The sequence below is a fragment of the Gigantopelta aegis genome, chromosome 6, assembly GCF_016097555.1.
Source record: "Gigantopelta aegis isolate Gae_Host chromosome 6, Gae_host_genome, whole genome shotgun sequence".
In the NCBI taxonomy this organism is placed as follows: domain Eukaryota; kingdom Metazoa; phylum Mollusca; class Gastropoda; order Neomphalida; family Peltospiridae; genus Gigantopelta; species Gigantopelta aegis.
This window is the reverse complement of record NC_054704.1, coordinates 63,588,516-63,603,159: the sequence shown is the minus strand read 5'-3', so window position 1 is coordinate 63,603,159 and position 14,644 is coordinate 63,588,516. Positions and strand designations below refer to the sequence as shown.

The window sequence follows — 14,644 nt, the reverse complement described above, 5'->3', positions numbered from 1 at the left end:
TGATTACAATATATTTTGTTGGTATATACATGTACCTTCCTTCCCATCCACTAAAGGGCGCCTACGTGCATAAGATTTCACACTAAAACAAGAAGTCTTATATAATACCGATGGAGACCAGTGTTGTTGGAACCATGGTTCACGTATCTATACTGGAAAATGGTTATCAATCTCAATGTTCATAATGTGTTGAAACTGTCGTTTATTTTGTTCAACCTTTTGTGATATTTTATGTGCATTGTTGACTATGTTATAAGTTATCTTTATTTACATTGTGTACACATACAGTGTTGGGTATGAATAAACTTGCAGATGTATGTTCGTTGTCTTTATTTATGCAGGGACTAGTAATTTCTACCTTCTCAAAGACCCCACATGGCCATTACCCTTGTCATTACTACGTGTGGCAGCCTGATGTAACAGTAGTCCATTTTATTGGCCTCGGACATAAGGCTGGTAGGTACTGGGTTCGGACCCCAGTAACGGCTCCCACCCAGAGCAAGTTTAACGACTCAGTGGGTATGGTTAAGACCACAACACCAATTTTTCTCTCAGTAACTACTAATTTCTAACCCACTGTCCTGGACAGTCCAGATAGCTGACGTGTGTGCCCAGGACAGTGTGCTTGAGCCTAATTGGATATAAACACTAAAATAACTATAACGGAATAACTGATGTCCAGTTTATGCAGTGTCTTTATTTAAACATTTATATTAAATACAGAAATAAAAATACTTGTGACAGGAAGCCACTATGATGTAATTTGTAGAAATCCCATTTTAAGTTGGGTAGCTCGAAATAAATGTGGTAACCCATATTGATTATTTTGCATATCAGTTATCTTTTAAAACAAATAGTATTGACATAAAAGTACATTGTAGTTCTCTTAATAATGAAACATTTTATACCGAATTATTCTGACATACTTAACTGCATGATAAATGTGGGTGGCGGGACGTAGACCAGTGGTAAAACACTTGTTTGATGTGCCATCTATCTAGGATCGATCCCCATCAGTGGACCCCATCGTGGTTCACTGGCTGGAAAAGAAATAACCCAATGGTCCCACAAAGAAGGATCAATCCCAAACCGACCATGCATCAAGCAACCGCTTAACCACAGAGGTACATCCTGTCCACATTAATTTTGTAAAGACTATCTTAGAATACCTATGTGTCGAGATTAAAAATTATCTCATTAAAAATGTATGAGATTTGAAAAAAGAAGTTTGGATACCACATATTTTGACTAGTGTAATGGAACTCAACTGATTTCTATCATTTGGAATGATCAGAGTTATCTGAATGTCTATACACTAATTCGTTATACTATAGCAACTGCGATCTTGTAGTGCAATGCAAAGAGAACTGAAAGGATGATGTCATGCTGTTCAATAACTACCCAGTCTAGAAGGTGGTCCTTCAAATTTTCAATCTTAAATTTCTATTTAAATTTTTTAAATTTAAAATGTGAACCTTCCAAAATCTCTCAGTATTGGTTTATGGAGACTGCCCCAGCAAATCACAGCACCAAGTTTCAGAATTATTCGATCAAAACTCTTAGAAGATAGACTTTCACAATTTTATAATTTATCTCTATTAGTTTGTAGAGAGTTACCCAGAGGATCATTGCATCATGTTTCAAGAACAATCAAATCAAAACTCATGAGACAATGAAATTGAGGAAGACACTGGATAAATGGGCATTAGGAAAATTCTGCTGATGAATGTCATAACATGTAAATGTAAAAACCTAAAAAAAAAAAATCTTTTAACACAAAGAATGAAATTATTTAATTTTTATTCAGCAATTTGTATGTGTATATCACAAGTCTTTTCATGTGTTCATGACTGGATAACTAGCACAAAATAGCTTATTGAACAACATGATTCTATATTCAGAGTACATACTACTCGTATACACAAATCACAACAATGAATGGAATTTACCACAATGCATGATGTCACAAACCAAAACAAATTACAATCCCATGTAACACAAATATCTATGCTACCAACTTTTTTATCCAAGTGCATACAAACAAAAGTCCTCTCATTGCAACAATATTTACTCTCTAAGAATGTCTGTTTCGTCACAAAAATATTGTTGCAAACCAAGCAACAGTAATTATCTCAATTTAAGCTGTAAAACAAATTATCGGAATCGGAAGGTAAAGGTATTTGTTACTGATCATCAGTTTAGGACTTATTAAGTATCAATGAAATTTATCCATTAAAGATGGATCCATTTTTCACATCATTCCAAACTGAAGTGTACATTTTGTATAAACATTATTAAACCGTAAATAAAGATGAGATATAACAAAATATTGTTTACTTAAACTTTTGTAGGACAAAATATCTGTAATGGTAGTGCAAATACTAGCATGCATTGTTACCATTCATTAAATAAATAACAGATATACACTGAACTTAACAATAACAGCTAACTTATTCATGTGTACATGAGGATCATGCTATTTTGGTCAATCGTGGAAGTTGTGGTTAAACATGTGAAGCTTGCAATGAATAAACTCTGTTATTTTGTACATGCAGACTTATCCTGAATCAAATAAGGGAACACAAGGTATTGTATACCAAATTTCAGTCACTACTACATGTAGCATAGTAATGTCTGTATATAATACAAAATGTGGTACCAAGTGTGAATAATGTGGTTAACGTCCTGGCACCATGGATGAGATTATTGGTTGCAGTCATTCTCTGCTTTCGTCTTTCTGTGATCCCTTATAACTTTCTATCACTATACTCTTATTTAAAACATAATTGTAGGACTGATATAGTTGGAGATTCCTTACATTAATCACAACAGCTGCTATATTTCTGTACATGGGGGAGTTGAATGAAGCAACTACATGTGTATACTGTGATGCATACATGTACATGTACATGTAATTCCATATATTGCTCGGATATATAATATACTTATACATGACATACATTTAAAAAATATGATTTCACTGGAATTGACATTTTGCATGAACACTAAAAGAACATTACTTTGAGGAAAATGTTATCAAGTGCTTCAGTAACAAAATATTTAGGATCCTTTCTTGGGTTATTGAGTTGTTTTTTGTAATATATGGTTTTATTATTTAGTTTTAATTTTGTTTTGGGTATTTTTATTATTGTCAGTTATTAGTTCTGGGATTAATCAAGCAGTAAAACAAATGGGTATTTTTGTAATGTAGGCTTTTAACATTATGTTTACATTCGTGGAAATGGGAAATACAATGTACATGTATGGGCTGTATCGGGGTTTATGAACTAGGAATGCCCCTTTCAGCCCTCACCAAACCCCAATAATGAAATAAAAATTATAATATATACTAGCAATTCTCGGTTTTCACTCGACAATGATGTACATGTATAAATATCACAAGCCGACTTATTAAAATAATACTTGTTAGTGTTGAAATGTAAGTACATTGCAACAAAATCACTAATCATCAATTTTAAAATATTGTGTACACAGGAATGTGCTATTTTCAATGTTATTTCTCCCCTTTCTATTAAAAAAGAAAAGAAGAATCAGCATGTTTATTTGAATAAGTAATATTCACAGGCTAAGGACAACAAACACTGCACAAAACAATAAAAAAGCACACACCATATCAGGTTCAAGATATCTGCACCAATCTGTTATCGAATTCAGCTTTAGTAAACTTACAACATGTTGAGGACGATAAATCTGTACATAGTAAATGAGAACTCAAGACTTTGTAGTGATAACTGAATCAAAATGGGACCTTGGTACAAAAAAACAACAACCATTAGATGACTTTTCAACAGTTTTAAGAATAAATGGAAAAACACAAATTCCATGCAACCTTTTCTTAATTTGCCTCTATCACACCTTTCAGTTAACATTCATCTCATATTCCACTTCCTTGAGAAAAAAATAATGAATGTACATGTATATCAAGCCTTTTGTATGTGATGCATACAATTGCAGAAAATTATACATCCGGTCCTGTGCTTATAAAACATTAAAATCCACACTTTTAACTACAAGTTACTTGTACGGGCAAAATTTTATTAAAATTGAAAGCCTTGTATATAGACTTTAAAACCATAACAAGCAAAGGTCCACACATGAACTACCTGTACCTGCTATTCATCATAACACTTTATCAAGACTGTTTAGCTGAATAAACACAGGGCCCACACAACACTGAGCAATCAATGCCATTTTTAGAAACTACATATAATTCTGCTTTTTGATTAACAAAATCAAAATGTTTAACCTTTGGTCAAGAAACTCTTTTAATGTGAAATAAATATTTAGTCACTGGAGTCAGTGTCACGTAAAGAAAGCACAAAATCATCAAAATCTTTCATGTTCGATTCAAACTTTGCCAACTGTGAGGTCACCTCCTCCAGAGCCTCATTGAATTCCGGTTCGTCTTCACACATACTGAGTTGTGGAGCTCCTTGACAGTCCCGGTAAAATTGGCCCAGGTCGGTGTTTGCATCCACTCCAGCAAATGGAGTTTTCTGTGAAATTAAATAGATTGAATCAAGACACATCGATAAATGTTTCAGTCTTGTCAGGTGAAAAAACATAAGATGAAAACAAATTCTATATTTTATGAACCAGGAAGACAAAAAGATGACGACGATACAAAAAATAAACAACTGATGAAAGAAAACACATCCCAGATCACAATCTGCTTTAAATTTCTGAAAAATATGCTATTGACATTAGTGCCATTTTTGCTACTACATGCCACAAACTGTTTGCCAGAAAAGGTGAATGATCACTCTGGCTCCCCTTCACATTCACCTGGAAAGTTTTAGTAGAGTGGTAAATTGGTTGCCTTGCAACAAAATGTTTATTTTAAATTAAATGTTTAGCACACTATTTCAGGAGAGTGATCTTCAAACTGACAACAGTGTTATATTCACTATTAGTATGAGCTAAAATCTATCTTGCAAAGTTAAATACATGTAGATAGAAATTACTTTCAGCCATTACTTTTTATACATAGTGTACATAAAATGTGTAATTTGCACTGTCTAATTATTTTTTGTTAAGAGTTAACTTTGATTGGGGGAGGGGGGGGGGGACAATTTTTATAAAATATTGCCAATAAAATAAAATGTTATTAAAATCATGTATACAAGCACGGATGGAAAAGAAGATGCAGTCCTACCAGACAGAACATTATATTTACAGTCCCTCCCACCCAACTCACCCCATGTGATAAATTCTGGTACAGCCCTTATGTAATGTACTCACCAGCTCGACCATAACAAAATCATCGAGAGCTGTCTCACTGCAGTTACTCTTGTTTGTATCACTGCCTGCCGAGTTGGAGGTCTGCATGTTCCCGGTACTGCCCGTGGGTGTGACGGACACATTGGAGCTTGTGGCACACTCTGGAACACTCGACACTCTGTTGTTGAGAAGACTGATGAATGGCACATCCTCAATGTCAGTCTTCAGATCTTTAATGCTCTTGTGACTGGCAAATGCTCCGACTCTCTGAAGGTTTCCAAAATGTCCCCCTCTTTCAGGGTTACTGAAAATATTTTTGGTAAGAATCATTTTTAAATTTTCACTAGCATGCAGTTATTACCTTTAAAAACAATGTCATGAACATTTATACACTGTTGTAGAAGTGCATGTACAAAATAAATACATGACACATTGTGTGTTTTAACAGTGTTATACTATATATCACATAATAGACAATGAAAGGAAAAGCATAGATGGAATTAATATGAAGAGATTCAGGGGGACGCCTGGACCCTAGGATGAGTCAAGTTAGGGGTCATAGATAATTAACTATCTAATTAAAATTAGCTCCACTATTACATGTGGATCTAACAGCAGCCAGTCGTAGCTCATGTCCACCAATCAAAACCTTACTTGCAGAATCATGCCAGTGATTTAAAAATAATTTGAAAACATTCCGAATTATCCTGAGGGTATACGACATGTTTCGTGTGAATTACGAATGCCGTAAAACATGTTTTATTTTATAAAATAAATAATTTGTAATGTAAAACTGAAGACTGATTTAGTTGGTGTTTTTTTTATAAATAAATAAATAGTTTTTAATGTAAAATTGAAGACTGATAACCCATTCCGTACGTATTGGTATGGTTCGCTGTACTGCGGCCACTAAAATAGACTCGCCCGATATTTTTAGAATTTGTATGCTCCCAAATAACGTTATAAAAGGCGAAGTGTGATTGGTCAATATTTAAATTATTATTTACAGACGAAATGTTACCTGGACATTGGAGACTACGCAGTGTTGTTAGCAATCTGATTAAAATTAGTTCTATTGGTCTAAATAAGGCATTCGTAATTCACATGAAACATATCGTATACCCTCAGGATAATTCGGAATATTTTCAAATTATTTTCAAATCACTGGCATGATTCTGCAAGTAAGGTTTTGATTGGTGGACATGAACTCGAACTGGCTGCTGTTAGATCCACATGTAATAGTGGAGCTAATTTTAATTAGATTGAGGTAATTAACCATTTTTATCTAGGCACCCACTCAAATATGCCACGACCAGTTGACTGATTATTTCAATAGCAAAAATATATTAAAGAGATGAACATCCATTTATTAATTATTATTTTTAATTTTGAGGGAGGCGGGGGAAAGAGTAAGATTTCAGTTGTGTGCATCTTCATTGAAATGAACCTTGAACTAATGCTGCATTCCAAGAATGCTCATAATTATTTTCAACTTAAAAATAGTGTCCAACACACTGGAAACCTAGTATTTATTAGTTGTAAATTTGCAAGACAAAGACTGGAAGAGTTAACTGAGCGTGCTTGAGCTTTTGAATTTTAAAGAAAAATGGCACTAAAATATTTCCCTCTGTTTTTTTCTTAATTATTTCCGGGCTTATATCCAATTAAGGTTCAAGCACTCTGTCTTGGACACACACCTCAGCTATCTGGGCTGTCTGTCCAGGATAGTGGGTTAGCTGTTAGTGGTTTGTGAGAGACAAGAGGGTGTATAGTGGTCTTACACCTTCCCAATGAGTCGTTAAAACTCGCTTTGGGTGGCAGCCAGTACTGGGCTGCGAACCCTGTACCTACCAGCCTTATGTCCAATGGCCTAACCACGACACCAGTAATGTTTCTCTGGACATTTAGTGATAAAAATGTACTAGGCAATAGGCTACATAGGGTTCACGTGCACCAGATAAGTACTTTCCATGGAAAAGGGGGCAAAAAGTGCCACGTGGTCGAAGATCATTTCAATCAGTTTGTTAGCAAGTAACACATTCAGGAATCTTTTGAATATATTTGGGATTCGCCAATAGTTCATGGTTTTTCAACTTTATGCTGACAATGTGTTTGCGTTCTGCATTAAAAAAGTTGACCGAGATCTTGGTGTATGTTAATCATGTGATCATCTTTTAATTTCTTGTTCAAATCGTTGAATATGGCTAGCATCCACTTCTTATTACATGTTTACCCCTTGCAGCAAAATACTGGTTTAGTTTGGGAACATACAATTGTTCGTCCATAGTGCACAAGGCTTACATCGAATCATATTTTTTTGATAACTCATCTAATTTAAACTGTAATGAAAATGAGAATCTTTCATCATTTAAATGGTATATCCATAGACAAAATAAGAAGCACATTTCCTACAATTACACGTATAAAAAAAGCTAACATATTTTTAATTTAACATTCCACCAATATAAGATTTAGAGCTTAACGGCACCCTCTCATGGTTTATTACTTGTGGTATCTCATTAACTGATCCCTTCTTTGATTTGTCTTGATATGTAATTGCCAAGCCAAGCATGCAAATCTCGCTACGACAAGCAGGTACCTGGAGGTGTATTAGGCTATCCCAGGGACTGACCTTTAACCTGTGACCACAACAATTAAAACAACAGGCCTGTCACTGGACATTAAATGTATTGTGGAGATATTCCAGCAATTAGAAGTGCCATTATGTATGCTGGATACAGTTACGGTGCATTCCACAAATTATTTCTTTTGTCATCCCACTACTGACTTACTGTTTTTACTGTTAGTACGGATGTGATGCGACATAATCAGGTTGATAAGAAGCCTAAGAAAAGTTAAAATTTGTGTTGTTTAACAACACTACTAGAGCACATTGATTTATTAATCATCAGCTATTGGATGTTAAACATTTGGTAATTCTGACATAGTCACAGAAACATGTTACTTTTTTTCAAAAGTAGCAAGGAATCTTTTATAAGCACTTTCCCAGACATGACAGCACATACCACGGCCTTTGATATACTAGTCGTGGTGCACTGGTTGAGATAGGGAAAAAACCCAATCAGAGAATGGATCTACTGAGGTGGTTCAATCCTACAACACAAACACCTAAGGTGAGCACTCTACCACCTGAGCTAGATCATACCCCAAACCCTAAGAAAGTTTTTTTTATAATTTGTTTAACAACACCACTTAAGCAAATTGATTTATTAATCATCCACTATTGGATGTCAAACATTTCGTAATTTTGACAGCCTTAGAGAAAACCTGCTACATTTTTTTATGCACCATCCCACAGACAGGATAGCACATACCATGGCCTTTGATATACCAGTTGTGGTGCACTGACTGGAACGAGAAATAACCCAATGGTCCCACTGATGCTGATCGATCCTACACAAACCTTGCATCGGTCGACCTCTTTACCACTGGGCTATGTCCTGTCCCTTTGAAGCCTAAGAAAGACAACCTGTTAATTAATATTCAAGCCCTTAAAAAGGGGTTATCAGTATGTTCAAATCAGCTTGAAAAAATATCAACATCCGGTCAAAAAACATTAATTCATTCCCTTTAGATCTATATCCGGTAGTAAAAATAAGCAATAAACATTTGCTGCCTGACATCTATTAATGACATCCCTGTGTCTTGTTTTATTTTATGCAGTACAAAAATTACAAATATTTGGATTCATCAGGCCAATAATTTTTTTTACAAACCTTTGACCTTTTCGGTCATCTGTATTTTCAGCGGATTTTCCACTGATAACCATGGGTTGAGCAGAGGGAAGATTGCTGTTTTCAAAGAGAATGCCTTCTGATGGACTCGTTGAGAATGTAGTGGAACACAGGTCCTGCCTATCATAGCCAGTCACACCAAACTCATCTGTTGAACTGTTCCTGTATATAAACAACTGCACTTTACAGTACATGTATACATGTGAGGTTTATTTATACATGAAAACAGTCAAAACAAGGTTTGGTTCCCATTAACATTGTGAAAGGATAGAATTCAGAAGCACACGAAACTAATCTTTTAGCCTGACTCTGAAATACAGTCACAATAGCTGAAATGGGTTTCATATAACTTCTACATCCACATGTAATCAACATTTTAAAAACATTTTAAACAAGAGGCCCTTAATTGGGCCTAAATGGTCACCTGAGTAAATTGTTGACCCCCACCTACCAGACTCATGGAATGCACAACACCCATTTTTCTGAGGGGTCAAGAAAGCTTTACAACAATTTTAGTTCGAAATGGTCTTAAGACTAAATGCAGTTCCTGAAATTTTCCTATAGATACAACTTCCCTCCCTAGACACAAACCTGGGACCCAACATTAATCAAAATCACAACTTTTATAAACTATCTATTAGTAATCATTTCTAATGACTTTTACATACAACACTATTTGATTATATCATTTCTGGAAGTACGGTCAAACAAAATAAATTTCTGGTCTCTGGTCAGCATGTGCATCAAGTTTGACCCTTGCGAGTCAATTTTTAAAAATTATTTTCCATGGTATGACATCAATTTCGGCCAGGTTTTCTTGTTATGACATAAAACCACATTTGGTCTATATGCTGGCTTGGACCATTAGCTTTAATTTTTCTCTAAAACAGGTCCTTCTGTTCTGAATGAGTAGCATGGCTTGTTTTAAAACTATTTGCAGCCAAAGTTGAAGTAATAAAAATTGCTTTGGCTATAAAGAAAATGTAAAGGAAAATATTTAGGGTACCAAGGCAACGGAGGGAACCATGGCCATTGAGGATGGACCAAGGTTGATGAGGTGGACGTTAAAAAAACTAGATATATGTTTTCTGTGCAATCCATAATAAAAATAATAATTTTTAAAAGCTGCATCGCTGCATGAACCCCTGTGCGTGCTGTAACCTCACTGTGGTGCAGGGGTGTAATATTCTCTTTGAGAATGGCCAATACAGCACAAATTGAAGTTTAGAGTAAAAGTCAGTATCTATCTGTGATATTTGTATTTGTATTTTTGCACAGTCCTTTACACTGTTTTTATTTATATCTTGAATTTTTCTGTTGATGTTGATCATCACCTTGTTGGTTTCCATTACCATAGTTTGACACCCAATAGCCGATGTATTTTTCGTGCTGGGGTGTCGTTAAACATTCATTCATTCATTCACTGCATCAATTTGGAACTTTGGTCCGACCAGAGACCAACTTTTCTTTTGGCCTAAACAAACTTCTTTTTTAATTGGCTTAATCCTTGTGAGATCAGAATGACAAAATGTTTAACTTTGTTTAGAGTCAATGGGTCAAGAAAGCTTCCCACCAAATTTAGTTGGAAACGGATGAGTACACATGTATGTATATATGTATCTCAAGAAATTAGAATGTCTCCCCTCAGGCTTCTGGAAATCAGATTAATCAAATTCACACTATTCGGTTATAGCATTTCTGAAAGTAGTCAAGAAGACTTCTTTTAATTTGGCCTAATTTTTCTCTTTTGGGCACCACACCTCAAGCTCACAGGCGATCAGAATGACCAAATTCACAAATGTGTTTCTCCATAGGTCAAAGAAGCTTCCAACAAAATCTGGTTAGAATTAGTCATGTGAAAAGTTAACGCATGATGGATATGCACAAAACACAGTGATGGATAAAAATTGATTGCAATAGGCCACATGAACCAACTGCTCAGGTGATCTAAACATGTAAAATGTAATTATACATATAACAAAAGTTCTGTTAAAATCTAAAACAATGAAAAATTTACCTTTTAACTTTTAGCATTGTTTGTTAAAGAGGACAGTTTAAAGACAGAGATGAGGGGTTTTTTCAAATATAAAAAATACATGTACTAGACTGTGTTAAAAAGTACACACTTTTCCCCACGGCAAAATATATGTTTACAAGGTAGAATTTTAAAAATGAAAACCAAGGATATGAGAAAACACACATACTGCATAAGAACCAGACATGAATGCACAAACCTTCTAAAGCCTTGGATGCAAGGTTTAGGGGTGGTTGGCCGTTTCGGACTAACATCTCTCTTGAAGTGATCATCTTTAACATTAAACATAACATCCTTGCTAGATTTGTTTGAAGATATCAACAGTTTTGTTCTGTATGCTAAATTGAGCACTATTGTACCAGTGGGCGTCGGAATAGCTCCAATTTTCGTAATCTGGTAACCATCACCAAGCTGAAAGAACTGTGGATCACCCAAGTAGATTCTGTAGCATATGACATAGTCACCGCCGTTCAAACCTTGTTGCCTTGCCAGTCTGTATGCCGGAGGTACACGTGACACACTGAACAGGGACTTGAGGGCGACGCCCATTCGATTGTACACGGCAAATGACACGCGGACGTTGGGGTCAGTCTGATCCTGGTTGAGACTGATGTACCAGGTCTCCAGCATCATGGTGTCTCCCTCGGATGTCTGCAGAGAAATCTCCACACAAACGTTTTGACTGAGCACATGCTGCTGCCCGGATAACACTTTCTTGGCTTCAGCGTGCACTTCAGGTATATCCCGTATGGCCAAATTGAACTGGAAGTTGAACAAATGTTTTTTTTAGTTAAATCTGAAGCTTTTGAAGTATATTGTCAAATACAGATTTTTCAATTTTTGTGTTTTGAATTGGAAATATGTTAAGTATTAATAACGGAGTAGTCTCGTACAACATTTCACTCTTAAAAAGACGATAACAGTTTAAATAGATTAATATTTTTAATACATGTCACCTGTGGATCTCATTACAAGTTTTATTTTTAAATTTGATACAACCTGTATCTGCATCCTACATGTAGCTTAAATAATATATATATATAAATATATATATATATGTAAAGAACCGTACCAGTAGTTGTAAATTAATATTATATTATAAGACTCCATTATATGTGGTCATGTGGGATTAAAAAAGGTACACCTGAGATGGTGGAAATTTCGACCTGGCATGAGGCTTGCCGAGTCCCATGGTTGAAATTTTCACCACCGAGGGTGTATGTTTTCTATCCCACACGACCGCATATGATGGAGTCTTTTCTCTCTCATTCATTCGGTAAATAAACCATTATTTCAGACGAACAAAGATGGCTGTAACTTTTTTTATCTGACAATTTTATCATAAATAAATTACTCTATCATATGTGCTGTGTTTGTTTGAAGGTTTTAATAACAAAATATTTGTTTAAAACTGTGTCTATAATGACCTCACATCGCCATCTCACATTAATATGATGTCATAGATTACCAACAATGTCATGTTAAATGCAAGCGCATGATATCTCATACATGAAGGATAAAAATTTCTTACATAGCTTTCTTTCATGGGATTGCTCTGTCCTATATACCTAATGACGAGAGAAATTAAAGTATGTTAAAAATGTGTTGATGATCAATGACCACTACTGCCTTGATTCTTAAGTACACACTGTCAAGGCTTTGACAATTTTATTCTTCTGGTATAGTCAGGTGCCAAACATTATTTTTTATAGCACACACATACACCCACACACAGACATCCAAGTTAGATGTTTCTCGCCTGTTCACCAAATGTGAGTAAAAATTCTGATGGACAAGTTAAAAAATGCTAAGTACTACCAGTCTTGACAAGCAATTTGTCTTTTTCTGACTAATATAACTGTAATTTAAAAAAATGTCATTGAATCAGCCATTCTGCAGCAGCCATGCCAGATATCTAAACCATTCAAATTGATTCGAATTTCAACAAAATACACAATAGATTGATAATACACTTCGTACTGCCAAACTGCTTAAGCACAATATTCCAAAAACAACCGGTCCAGTGTCAAAACTTCCTACAAATGGCTGGTTTAAGTTTAAAGTATGTTGCCAGTGTGTTTTGAATACCTAGATCATTTTGTTAAATACTTGCGGGATGTCATTTGGATTTTGTAAATCTATATATCAAAGAAAAGTGAAAAACTTTGTCTTTTCCAGAATATTAATTTGTTTATTGATTTGTCAATCACAGTTTGCAATTGGGTCTTGATATATATTATATGAAGTGGATACAGTGTATATTATATTGTTAAACAATAACATATTGTTCTATTGGCTGGCGTAGTACTTAGTAGAAATTCTGGCAGACAAGTAAATTTTAGTTGGTTCTGGTCCGGCGGGCTAGTGAAATACTTTCTATCTCTGGACCCCTGAAGTGCAATATGTAAAACAAATTGTAAACTGAATGCTTTAGCCCAAGTACTTTGCTTTTCAAGAGCTAGACAGACATCTGGACAGTTATAATCGCATTCTTAGTTGTGGAAAGGTCTAGGCCTATATAAAAAAAATCAAAACGTGCCGTAGTCAAAGATCCCTGCACTAATATAACAATAATTCTATGTTCAACATTAAATACCGTTACTTTTATTAATACCTTTACATCAATAATTTTCAAGTTTGCTGATAACAATATTTTCATATAGTAAATGTGACAAGACTTCCGAAGGTTCCAGCATGCTGGAATGTTCAGTAGTCTTTCTGTAAGAAGTTAAAAACCTGTACCCACTCGACGTGGGTATTTAAAAAAAAAAAAAAAATTAATCCAGTAGAGTAGACTTTAAGACAGGTTCAAGTCAATAACTCAATGTTTGGACAATCGCAATATTATAACATACCCAATCAGCTCCAGATGAAAATGGTTTCGACTTTGTCTTTATTTTCTCCCCTAATCTGGACTGTACAATAATTTGAAGACTTTTAAAAATGAAGAATTTTGTGAATTTCTCCAGGTCTTTCTTATCCTGGGTATTCAATCGACCAGCTGCCATTTTGTTTGTTTACATTTTAATATTTTACGGCGACAATCTGAACAACAGAATTTCAGTGAAAAGACACGTAGTGACGTTAGTCTGTTATTTTAAACCCTGATGATAGCATACTTGTACACATTGTACGCACTGCATTTTTAATCACATCACAATTTATCCGCAGATTATTTTCAAGAACATTGTTTTGTACGTGTCAAAACATTGCAAACGTCACTGAGACTATTTCCGGTTGACTCGGAACTTTCGGGCAATTTTACGAGTACCAGGTGTTTCGTTCCCAAGCCAGTTCGCCCCCAGTTTGACCAGATCGCCTTCGCTCTCAACTACTTGTTAGTTCGTCCTAGCTCGACTAACCAGTTTTTGTGACTAAACTAATATATTCCTCAATTAGAATATCAGTATCTGTATTTACATGGTGTTTGGGGCATTCTCCCAGAATGTGTCACTTTGCATAAAAGTATCTTTGTAAAAATAATTAAATGTCTTTAAAGTATTCATGATGCTTTATAGTCATGTCTTTTCTCTAATGTATTTCAAGTTCAAGCAGCGCTCTTTACATTTAGTATTTTATTAGTTTATCAACATTTGCCGGAACAGGGTCTGAT

General features: G+C 35.0%; 1 protein-coding gene across 1 annotated transcript; it reads right to left on the bottom strand.

Moving 5' to 3' along the window:
• Positions 1-1,783: 1,783 nt before the first annotated feature.
• On the bottom strand, positions 1,784-14,243 carry LOC121373893 (autophagy-related protein 13-like). The gene is made up of 5 exons (XM_041500690.1): positions 13,887-14,243; positions 11,231-11,793; positions 8,979-9,158; positions 5,263-5,545; positions 1,784-4,517 (listed from the first exon to the last, which is right to left on the bottom strand). Exons 1-5 carry the CDS (start codon positions 14,037-14,039, stop codon positions 4,305-4,307), a joined length of 1,392 nt encoding a protein of 463 aa, XP_041356624.1. The 5' UTR covers positions 14,040-14,243; the 3' UTR covers positions 1,784-4,304.
• Between the last annotated feature and the right edge of the window lie 401 nt (positions 14,244-14,644).

Coding starts and splice junctions, on each gene's coding strand:
- LOC121373893 (XM_041500690.1), bottom strand. CDS start 14,039: ATGGCAGCTGGTCGATTGAATACCCAGGATAAGAAAGACCTGGAGAAA. Junction 11,794..13,886: donor TTTCATCTGGAGCTGATTGG/GTATGTTATAAT, acceptor TTCAACTTCCAG/TTCAATTTGGCCATACGGGA. Junction 9,159..11,230: donor TGCATCCAAGGCTTTAGAAG/GTTTGTGCATTC, acceptor GTTTATATACAG/GAACAGTTCAACAGATGAGT.